This window comes from Harpia harpyja, chromosome 18 (assembly GCF_026419915.1).
Source record: "Harpia harpyja isolate bHarHar1 chromosome 18, bHarHar1 primary haplotype, whole genome shotgun sequence".
Taxonomy (NCBI): domain Eukaryota; kingdom Metazoa; phylum Chordata; class Aves; order Accipitriformes; family Accipitridae; genus Harpia; species Harpia harpyja.
The window spans coordinates 2,775,901-2,787,605 of record NC_068957.1 but is presented as its reverse complement, the minus strand read 5'-3'; the positions used below and the strand labels follow the sequence as shown (position 1 = coordinate 2,787,605).

At 58.3% G+C, this 11,705-nt stretch overlaps 1 protein-coding gene across 1 annotated transcript; it reads right to left on the bottom strand.

The window, feature by feature from the left end:
* Nucleotides 1-2,981: 2,981 nt before the first annotated feature.
* LOC128153784 (G-protein coupled receptor 12-like) lies at nucleotides 2,982-6,634 on the bottom strand. Its single transcript, XM_052813529.1, is given in 4 exon segments — nucleotides 2,982-4,462; nucleotides 4,464-4,609; nucleotides 5,814-6,035; nucleotides 6,239-6,634. Coding segments are annotated over 2 exon segments (1,113 nt in total). The 5' UTR covers nucleotides 4,608-4,609; nucleotides 5,814-6,035; nucleotides 6,239-6,634; the 3' UTR covers nucleotides 2,982-3,493.
* Nucleotides 6,635-11,705: the final 5,071 nt, after the last annotated feature.

The window sequence follows — 11,705 nt, the reverse complement described above, 5'->3', positions numbered from 1 at the left end:
AATGGGCCGTAGTCTGGTTGCTCCGTGTCCTTCTCATGATGCCCAGGACCTAGACAGGGGCTGCTTGGCTCTTTTCACCATGTTTGCAGATGGTTTTGATTCTCAGCAAAATCCATGGAGGATTCACTGTGCTGGAAAACGCTTTCTGTTTTCCAGTGCTCCGCTTATAGTTGGTGCCCCATCCACGTGTGACACCATTACATTCATGGGAGCTGCTCCTTCTTTATGGCACCACAACCTCATCCAAAGTCAGGCCCTATATTCTGTACTAAACACATCCCAAACCAGCACTGAAGGACACCAGGGCATTCCCATCCTGCACACAGCTACTAACTTGGTAAGTATTTAAGGTTTTAAGTTAGCTCTCCTGATGTCCAACATAAGGAGGCTCCAACATCCAACGTCCTCACTGATGTCCAACATTGTCACTCAAAACTTTTTCCAGTAAAAGATTTTCTTTAGGAAAAAAACAACTCTCCACAGCATAGGTGCGGTAAAATGGTCAGAGATTTCCACAACGCAATGCATGGCAGGTGAACTCATACCTGGTTATCTTCTTCCTCACTTCTCCCTTGTTTTCCCCTCTTTCCACTCATGAAAAAGGAGAGGGAAAACAGCAAAGCAAAGAACACCTATAAAAAATACGTATTTTTTTTAGTGGAAAGACTGCAAAAATGCCAATTTATCAAAATGTTCTTTAGAGGAGATTTCTTGAGACTTTTCCTGAAGCCTATCAAGTGTTTTTAACAACTCCCATGGCTGCCTTTAACAGTCTCCAAGAGAGAGGTCCCAGACCATCGCGTGAAAAAAAATTGGATCGGCATTTTATACTACAACGTGAGCATGCAACATACTCGCAGCCACATCTTGATACAGACTGTGAGCTGGATTAGTGCAGCAGAATGGAATTCTCCTTAGTGCAAGGACCAGAATTTAGGCAGCAGAGTCTGCCTTCGACAAAGTTGCTGTAAATGTGTCTGGGCGAGTACCAAGCATTTCAGTGAGGACATCTCCACCGCCTCTGGAACTTAGCTGTCTGGTAGGGAACGTATCCTCAGCTGTAGCTCCTCATATCCCAAATCTTTCTCCTACTGCTGTGGAGGGCCACAGGGGGAAAATTATTTTCCACTGACCCTTGTATGCCTTTGTCAAAGCTTATCAATGGATCCTTCGAACTGTGACGAGGTTCAAGTATACAATTAAGCTCTGAAAAGAACATTGTTAAAACCAAAATCTTCAGCAATAGGGAATTGACTGGAAAGCACAGAAAAATGCCACTTTTTTCATGTCAAGGTTTCTCTAGAGCTGATTAGTTAATATTATATTTAATTTAAAGATGCAAAATGAGCTGTCCAGAGAAACAAATACTGTCTTCTAGATAGGGTTGTATAAAAACATTTCAAAATGTTCACGATGTTCCAAAAATGGTTTAAACTAACTCCGTCTTGAGTTTTCATACTGAGGAACTGCAGGGACCTGGCTGTACTTACAGAAACCAGAAGAAATGAAATGAGCAGAGAAAAGTGTTTTTATATATATGACTCTTTCTTTCATATATATATATATATAAAATATATTTACTGTTAAACATTTGCTGATTCAACATTGTGCCTACTGCCCATTGCCAAAGATATTCAAAAGAGAAAGGAAATGAAAAAAAAAAACCCCAAAAACCAAGAGAGAGACTGGCCACCTTTCAAAGGCAGACAATAAGTCCAGGCCCCAGGCACACTTTGGAGATTCATAGCTTTCTCATGTGCACTTAGCTCTGAGGGGCGAGAAATTCATTGCACAGATCCAGAGAGAAAATACAGTTGTGTCTGTATCCAGCCATAAAGTGGCTTCGTACCCACTACAGCCTCACAAAGCAAGAACATTTCTGTCTGCCACGAAACTACGGTGTACCCGTGCTGTGGTTTGGTGGCGGTGGTGCCCGTCGGGTTGTGTCGATAGGAACCGTCGTCTGTTTGGCTCGTGGTGCAGCAGAACCTAGCTCCTGCTTTGAAGAGGGGCATTTTGGGCGCTGGAGATGACAGCATCTTTCTCTAAAGGAGAGCAACATGTTTGGGACGCCGGGCTCAGCTGGCCGGGGGGGGGATTCCTGCTGCAGCCACTGAGCTCTTCGCCTGCCAGGCCCCAAAGCAGCGCCCACCACCTCTGCCCTGAGCCGCCCTAGATGTTTCACCCCAAGCCCTGCCACCTCTCTGAAGGTTGCCTGGTTTCTCGCTTGCTTTTTAAGTGAATGCCCTATTCCGCTTCGCGGCCAAAAGAAAGCACAAGCTAAAGGACACTTCATCATGGCCTCATTAACACCACAAAGCACATGATACAGCAGAGGGGGGTGAGGGTACGTAGCTTCTCTAATGAAGCAAGTTAAACTGGTAGCATCCGGAATAAGACGTGTGATGGCAGAGGCTCCCCTCTAGGGGACCCCAGCAAGCCCGGACCCGTTTTTGGCTGAAATTCCCACCCCACGTAAAGGCTCGGTGTGGAAGCGAGCGCAGCCGGGGGAGCGCATCACCCCAGGGCCCCGAACCGGGCAGGAGAGCCCTTCCCCCGGCCTCCCCCCGAGCCTCGGGGTGCGGGGGCACCCCGGCTGCCCCCGCCACCTGCACACCGCGAGCCCCCACCCTGCCCGCCGTCACCTTTTTTTTTTCCTTTTTTCTCTTTTTTTTTGGAGGGGGGGGGATATATATTCCCCGGCTACCCCCATCCCTGCGACAGCCCAAACCAACAGCCATACCCTAAAGTGCCTTTCGCCCCTCAGCTTCTCAAAGTGCTTCGCAAACAGAGAGGCATCGTGTCCCCCCCCCCCAAAAAAGTCCCCTCCACCCCCCGCCCCCCCCCAAGCTCCCTGCGCTCCCCCGGGCCGCCCCCCCCGCCCCGAGCCGGAGCTGTCCGCCCCCGCGGTGCTGAACGCCGCCCCCCCCCACCTTCCCCCCCCACCCCGGCCCCCCCCGGATTATTGCATAGCGTTGCAAGACCTGATTTTAGGGGGATGGGCGCCCCGCACAACAACCCCACGCGTGGGGACCAGCCCCGCCGTGAGGGGACCCGACCCCCCCGACCCCCCCACCATGTGGGACTTGCCCCCGGGGGGGGGGGGGTGGAAGCCACCCGGCCAGGGCTGGCAAGCCCGCTGCTTCCCTGGCTCCTTACCCCGAGAGGAGACAAACGCCATCGTACGGAGATCTTTTTTTTTTTTTTTTTCTTTTTTTTTTTTGGTGTTTTGTGTTTTTAAATAAAAAATAAAATGTGTAAGAAAATAACATTTCTAAAGGAAACCATTCTCATCCTACTCTCTCTCTCTCTCTTTCTTTCCCCCTTCTTTTTCCCTTTCCCTTTTTTCTCTTTTTTGGCCACCTTTTCATGGAAGGAGATGTGCTGGCCGGGGGGGGCAGGGGGGCAGCGGGGTTCCCCCCGGTAGGAAACGATAACGACAGAGGGGAAAAGGAGGAGAGCAAGGGAGCGCGTCCGGCTCCGCGCTCAGTCCTCACACGTCGCTGGATGTCCTTGGTCTGGAGGAGAAGGTGGAAGGGACGCACCCGCAGCAGGCCAGCCAGAGCGACTTCTGGATGTCTGGGTTTCTGAAGGCGTAAATGATGGGGTTGATGAGGGAGTTGCAGGTGGCGGGCAGCGCCAGGGAGTAGGTGTAGACCACGGGGTAGCTGGAATCGGCCACCAGGGAGTAGATGGCGAAGGGGATCCAGCACAGGGCGAAGGTGCCGAGGATGAGCGAGAGGGTGGAGAGCCCTTTGCGGGTGGAGGTGGCCTGCGCCGTGGCGATGAACTGGTGCTGCACGGCGATCTGCTGAGCGTGCCGGAAGGCGATCTTGCAGATCTGCAGGTAGAGCTGCATCATGAGGGCGAAGAGGAGCAGGAAGGTGACGGCCAGCACCGCCGCGTTGTCCTTGGTGACGGGCCGCAGGATGCTGCAGGCGCTCTGGTCCCGCAGGCAGTTCCAGCCCAGGAGGGGCAGGAGCCCCACGCCGAGGCACAGCACCCACATCAGCAGCACCATGGCGCAGGTGAAGCCCAGCGTGCGCTCGCTGTGGTAGGTGAGGGCGTTGTACAGCGACAGGTAGCGGTCCACCGTGATGGCCAGCAGGCTGCAGACGGAGGCGGAGAAGGCGGCCAGCAGCAGCCCCGCCGCCCCCAGCTCCGCCGCCTCGCTGGGCGGCCGCAGCAGGTACCGGACGGCGAAGTTGGCCACCAGCCCCAGCCCGGCCAGCAGATCGGCCAGGGCCAGGCTGCCGATCAGCAGGAACATGGGGGCCCGCAGGCTCGGCGTGTAGAAGAGCACGGCCAGCACCAGCGCGTTCTCCCCCGCCACCGCCGTCCCCGTGGCGCACAGCGCGATGTCCCAGGGGCTCACGGCCCCCCCCCGGCCCCGGCCCCGGCCCCGGCCCCGGCCCCGACCCCCGCCGCCGGCTCCGCCGCCGCCGCCGCCGCCGCCGCCCTCCGCCGCCCGGCGCCGCCGTCCCCGGCCCGCCCGCCGCCGCCGACGGCCAGGCGCTGGGCTCCGAGGCGTTGCCGAGCCCCGGGAGCCGCTGCTGCTGCGGCTGCGGCTGCCACGGTTCCCCCATGGCGGCGGGGCCGTGCAGCATCGCTGGGGAGAGAGGGGGAGAGGGATGCGGTGAGGGGAGCCGCCGGCCGGGCACCGGCACCGGGCGGCGGGCAGAGGCGGCGAGCCCCGCGACCGGGCCCGGGGACCCCCGCGCCGAGCCCCGCGCCGAGCCCCGGGACCCCCGCACCGAGCCCGGGACCCCCCGCGCCGAGCCCCGCACCGAGCCCCGGGACCCCCGCACCGAGCCCGGGACCCCCGCGCCGAGCCCGGGACCCCCGCGCCGAGCCCCGCACCGAGCCCGGGGACCCCCGCACCGAGCCCCGGGACCCCCGCACCGAGCCCGGGACCCCCGCGCCGAGCCCCGCACCGAGCCCGGGGACCCCCGCACCGAGCCCCGGGACCCCCGCACCGGGCCGCCCCCGCCCGCCGCAGGGCGCACCCCCGTCCTCCTCCCCCCAGCCCGACTGCGGCTTCCCCAGGGAGTAACACAAACACACACACACACACACACACACAACCCTCCGCCCCCCGGCCCCGGGTCCCCCCCCCAGCCCCACACGCACCCCTCGCCCGGGGGGGAAGCCTCCCCGCTAGCTCCCGCTCCTCCCGACGGGCTGAGGCCGAACACAACTCAGCGCTCCGCTGCCGGCCGCAGCCTCCATGCGCTCTGCCCCGCACCCGGCCCGGCCCCGCGCAGGATCCGCAGCCGCTGCGCACCCCCCCCTCCGCACCCCCCCGCTGCCGGCTGCCCCGTCCTCCTCCCTTCCCCGGGGCACGGCTACCTTTTGCAGCCTATTTATAGCGCAAAACGCCCTCCTCCCCCCCCCCCCCCCCCCCCGCAGCCCTTTCTTTTTTGCGTGCAGCGAGTAAAAATAAATACTATTAATAGGCCAGCCCTTGCATGTATGCGGAGCCGCTGATGAAACGAGAAGGCAGCGGCAAGGGACAGCCTGCATTAACTTTCTCCTTTCTCCCTCCCTTCCCTTCCTTTGGAAAAGACTGGTGCAGGATGCTCCGCAAACAGCTGCAAGATCCTGCCCTGCTCGGCACGCTCCCCCCTTTGCAGAGTAAATCCGTCCCCCCCCCCCCCCCCCCCCCCCCACCCCGGGCCAGGCAGCCGAGGTGTGAAGGTCAGGGGGGGTCTGCCTGCAGCCCGCTGCCTGCCGCTGGCCCCCAGCATCGCCCCTTCCCGCATGCAGCCCAACCCCGGTGGGCAGCCTCCACCGCCGGGGGGTTGTTGTTTTACCTGGCTTTAATGCTTGAGGATCAGCTTGCTTCCCCCCGTTTTTATTTTTTTCCTTCCCAGTCCTTCCAGTCCTTGGTGTTAAGCCTCATTCCTCGGTGAGCATTGCTAATAACGTTGGCAGATAGCTGGCATCGACTTGCACTTAATATTCCTGCCCCATTGGATCTGCTGATAAATCTCAACTCTGACGTCAAAGTCTTCACTTATATTCATGATCCAAGTCTGTGAATCAGAGCCGCTGTGATCAGAATAACAACAAGGCTGGCTCCCTGCTCCACATCCACATCCACACCCGCAGGCACGAGGGGGTGCGCGCACCCATGCGCGCACCCATGCGCGCACCCGCGCACGCACCCGCCCCGCCGTTCATTCATGAGCTCTCCCGCCACCCCGACGCACCTCCCCAAGGTCGGGGCCCTCCGTACCTGCGTCGTTTTGCGGATGCAGCTTGGGTGCCAGCCAGGCCCCGGCGGCTCGCAAAGGCGGCCGGGCAAGGTTTATTTTTACCGCTTGTGCCGAGGGACGCGGTGGATCTGAAGGGAGGCGGTGTGATCCTGCGTGGCGTGGCTCGGCTGCCCCGCTCTTCAAGGACAACGCTCAGGGACAGCAGCACCGGTCCCTTTGCACCCCCAGGAACCGGCAGCCGGGGGTGCTCGGGGAGGGGGGCTGTGCAACCAGGCTGGGGCAGATGCATCCCCGCGCACGGGAGACATCACACCCCAGAGCCTTCGCCCCGCACGGGCTTCCCTCCGGCCAGAGTAAAAGCTGGGATGAGGAGGATCAACACCTGGGAGCTTCGCGTGGGCTGCCCGGCCCGGCACCCACCCTTCCATGTGGGGAGACCTGCCCAAGGACGGTGGGTGCGGGGGTCTGTCCCCTGCACCGCACCGCGGCACCCCACGCACCCACCCCCAAGGCTTCCTTCCTGACTTATTTGGGAAAGGATCAGCCTGGAAAGGAACAAATCCCAAAGACACGATTATTTTTCCGGCCACAAATGGCTCCGTGATTCAGCTCAGGAGCAGGATCTTCAAAGCAGGGATGCTCAGCTCCCGGATCCGCAATATTTCAGCTACACCTTCTCCCCCCTTTCCTACTGGTTTCATAACGCTCCAGCTTTACTCTTTCATTCCCTTCTCTCTTCCAGGCTGTAGCTAGGCAGTGCAGCAAGCTCGATGCCGGGAAGGATTTCCAGCTCCCGATGTGCAAAGATACTTAGGTGAATACCGGTGGTTTTGACTGAACCCAATCGCCCCAGTTAGGAGCATCTGAGTTCTTAATCAGGCCGAGCCCCATCCCAGGGGACTGGAAGTGTCATCTACCTGGGGCTGCCGGCCGCGTGACTGCGCGCCGTTGTGTGCCGAGTGACATGAGCAGCATGGAAAGGGGCGGAGGAAATCTGAGCGAAGAGCTGAATGAATTCGCTCCCGCTCCCAGTAATTACGCACCGCCGGGGAAAGGGGAGGCGGGTGAGGAGCTTTGATTGACTCCCATAGGCCTCGGCCAGGAGGTGGGCGCAGAAGACGAGCTGGATCGAGCCGTTGCGGCAGAAGGGGATGGGACGGCCCGTGCGAGGTGTTCTGCGGGGACACAGCCCACCCAGGGCCCCTGAGATGAGTGCGGGCGGCCTCAGCCCAGCCAGGCTGACGGGCCACGAGCAGCCGCAGGTCTGAGCAGGGACGGTCCTGCTGTCACCAACCGGATCTGCCGGGGGCTGCCGAATCCCCTACGCGGCGGAAAGGAGGCTGCTGCAGCTCCAGGCCCCCAGGTCCAGCCTGTGCATCCCTCCAGTAAGTGCCCTCAGACACCGAGTTGCCCCAGCGTGGCCCGTGGATCCTCTCATCTGTAGCTGCCTCTTGCACAGACACGCACACTCCGACAGGTCCCAGCTGACCCCAAACCCCGCGGCTTGGGACCTCCCGCTCCCTCCAGCACCCGACCCCCTCCTGCAGTCTCGCTCGCTGGGACACTCTCAAACACCCGGGTCTCTCGGTTGATCCCCAGTCCCCACAGTGACTCCGGTAATCCCAAACCACCCTGCCGCCTCCCTTCCCCACCTTCAGTTCCTCCCCTCAACATCCCACCCCAAGTCTGGCACAATCCCAGGATGCTTTTCCTACGTCCCACAGCAAGTACCGGTCCCCGGCAGGTATTATCCCCCTCCTCTCAAGAAGTCCCCTCTTTCCACGCGCTCATCGCAATGGTCTTCTCGCCCAGCAATCGGGGCTGCTCGCCCTCCTGCGAGAGCCCGGGGCTGGCCGGTGGACGCCGTGTCCCCAGGGAGGGTCTCCCCTCCGGGTGACAACATGGGCTGAAGAGGTCTCAGGGCTGCGCCAACACATCTCTGGCTCCTCTCCCTTTGGTCCCATACCGAGGAGGACGTAAACCATCCGACGTGCCGTCCACGCAACCGGGTGCCGGATTATTTCCATTAGCTGGGGGTCATTTCAGGATGCCCCTAGAGCCTCTCGGTGGTGATTCGGCAGCTGTACAGGGGCCGGCATGTCTGTCTGTCTGTCCGAAAGGGGAAATTGTCTGTGCCGGGGCAACCAGGGCCGCTGGGGCACTCCAGCGGTGCCATAGTTTCCTTAAGGCACTGGTGACAAAAAGGACATTATCTGGCCATTTTTAAACCAAGGCACGCCGCCTCCAGAGCTGCCCCAAATGCAAGTGGCGTTGCATCTGTGAGGATGCGCTACTGCACATCATATTTGTAGTATTTGAGCATCTGTCTTTTATAGTTGCATATAATGTTCTGAGCTCCCTGGGTATCTGCAAGAACATTTTGACATTATATTAAGCATGCTTTATCTATAGTCAAATTACAGACTCAGTAGTGAGGAGTAAAAATCAAAGCTAGTCAAAGTCACCAGCAAAAGCTGTAATTACACAGCGAGAGGCCACCAGCCTCACCTGGGAATGCTGCTCAGCAAGGAGAAGGCTTTCCCTTGCCATTTCCCATCTTCATTTCTCATCTTCCTCCTCGGCTTTTGGCCCTTGGGAGGAAGCTCAGTGCTAAATACCGCACACGGTCCTCCCCCAGCACGTATCCTGCCTTAGAAACTGTGCTTTTTTGGTTAAAAAACAAGTGGCTGCCTGGCACGCAGGAGATGGACTTGGGAGCCGCTGAATTTCTATCCCTGTCTCTGATTTGCTTCACTGCAGCTGTTTCTATAGGCAGGTCTTTGGGGAGCTAATCAATGCCTGGGTGGGTTACGGGTGGCAATCACTAATGACCTGGTCGTCCAAGGCAGAGCCCACCGGTAATCAAAGACTGCACAAGGGCTGCTGTTTAACAGACATAACGGGTGGTACAGAGCTCACCAAAAGGAACAACTACGATGCCAATAATCTGCAAAAGCGGACAGACCTGCAGCATTTTCGCCACTGCGTGTTGGTTTTGCAAACAGCAACCAAAAATGCCCTGAAAACCACAGGTGACCGAGCCGGTGGGCAGCTGGGTTTGGTTCCCCTGGGCTACACGGCGAGCCCTGCGCCATCGCCGATGGCTGGTAGTGCCGGGAGGCTTTGCCGGCGCTGCCCCGGCTCCGTGGCCGTGCGGGGAGCCTGTCTGGGCATCCTCCGCTATCCATCGCGGGCTGTAATAAAGCACAGCTGGGACATGTTTGATAAAATAGATGTGATGCAATTCTCCATCATTTTTTTCTCTAAAAGCATTAAAATTGGCTTTATTTCTTTTCTTTGGGGAAATGTCACTACCTCTCTGTATCACATGAGCTTTTCCCACCCTAGCTCCCGCTCCTGCCAAAGCATCCCACGGCCGAGCCGGCAAACCCATGAGCTCATTGCCTTGAGACCCCCTAAGACAGGCATGCAAAGCCGCACCGCTGGAAATTCATCCCCGTATTTATACCGGCATCTTATCCGCAGCGAGCGGACGCAGCCTTATTTCAGCGCCTCTGTTTTTCCCTATTACTCCAACGGTGCTTGAAGAGCTATAAGAAGGAAAAGCGTGGCTATAATTAGCAGTGCTGACTAATCAGGGTGGCAAACAAGCTCGCTGCGCCCGCCAGCCTCCCCAAAACGGGGCCGTTGGGGGCTGCGCGCTGCTGGAGAGCGCGTGAAGTCCTACATTCAAAGGCTTTGCATAATCTTTGCGAATACGGGGTGGAAATGAGGCCATTTTCTCGCCACCGCTGCTGCTGGAGACTTCTCCCGGCGCTGCTTCGGCTGCCGGGCTCCAGCCTCCCAGCCCGGCAGGAGGAAGGGCCGGGGCTCAGTGATGGGTTTGGGGCTTGAGGTGCCGCTGTCAAAGCCAGGCGGCGGAGGAGGTGGAGGCAGGCAGGAGTCCGGCTTGTAAAATCACCTGGCTTTGTTGAAAACCAGTTGATTTGGCTGAAAAATCTCTCTCACAGGTAGCTGGAAGGGGCCTGTTCAAGGGCCTGGCTTGCAGAAGTGACTTCTGCCATCCTGCCTGCAACAGTTCCAACCCTACTTTTTACCTCTCAGAGAGCTACCCCTGCCCGAGGACAGCCTGCAGCCCTGCATCCCGCTGGCACCAGCGCGGGGACAGGACCCCACTGGTGCATGCAAGGGGACAGGACCCAAATGGCACGTGCATGGGGGACAGGACCCCCAGGGTGGATGAGTGGGGACGATGCCAAGCCGTGCCAGGAGGGAAGGAGCAGCCCAGCGTGATTTGAAGGCTCGCTCTGACTTCTCCTGATTCCTACCAAACAGTCAGGCCAAACCAGGGGGAGGATTTTTCCTCCTTCCTTCAGTGGTATCATTCCCACTCGAATGATTTTGCTCCAAGTCCTTAAGCTCCACCGCTTGCCTGAGCCAGAGGAACACGTTTTGAAGCACCTTTGCTGGCACGCACCGTGTCACCATATGGCAGCTCGGCTCTGGCGAGCGGGGTTTCTGGGGCAAGGTGTTTTTTCTGAAATAAAGGGCTTTTGCACCATGTTTTCCTCCTTCTCCCAGGCTGTATGTGGTGCTCTGGCTGGCTACCTCATCAGGAGTGACTGTGCTTCCCCCGTGCTGCCATTCATCAAGCCACAGGGAACACTGGGAGCGTGCAGGATGCGAGGCAAAATATTAAGGCAAATGATAGTGATAATTAATAATTAACAATAACCTAATTGACCTGACGTGGCACAGAGGTAGGGAAGGTTTTCTGTGGTTTTGGAAGGGGCAAAATAAGAAAGATTCTCTGAAAAAAAATAAAATCTGGAGTCTTTTTGCAGCTGAGCGCAGGGCAGCCTTCCCTGCCTGCTGGTCTCCCGGCCACCTGCTGCCACCAACGTGAGCTTTCCAAAACCAGGCTTGGAGCGAGCCTCTCCGGACGAGCTCGGTTGCTGCACCCGCAGTGGGACCACCATAATACTTGAGCCCCAGCGGAGATGTAGGTGTGAGGACCAGGAAGGTCCCAGGTCCATGCGGAAAAGCCATCGGCTGCCCTGGAGCCGGCGATACATCAGCGCTGAAAGAAATCGGCAGCCACCGCGTGCCGGCGGGGATGGATTTGTTGCTCCATTGCAAGCGCTAAACCCCAATGCTGATCCCTCCCGACGTGCCAGCATGGAGCGGGGGGGTGTTAGGCAGCCCACCCAGCGGGGAAAAGCCCCCCGCGGCAACACTCAAAGGACCTCCAGCCTCCCTAGTTCCTTTCCCGCTGGGCAGGAAGGACGTCGGGTTTCATAAAACCCGGGGAACAAGTTCTCAGCTTTGAAGTCAAGTAAAAGGCAGCTTCGACACCCCCTCGCCCAAGCACAGCCGGTCTTCTCTATTTATTGATTTTAACTCTGGCTTTTGACATTTAAACAGGATCCTACGTGGAGTCACGGCGCCGGGCTCCCCTCCGAGCATCTCCCGAGCACAGGCACATTCCCTGGAGTTAGGCTCAGGACCACATTACCTGGATCCAGA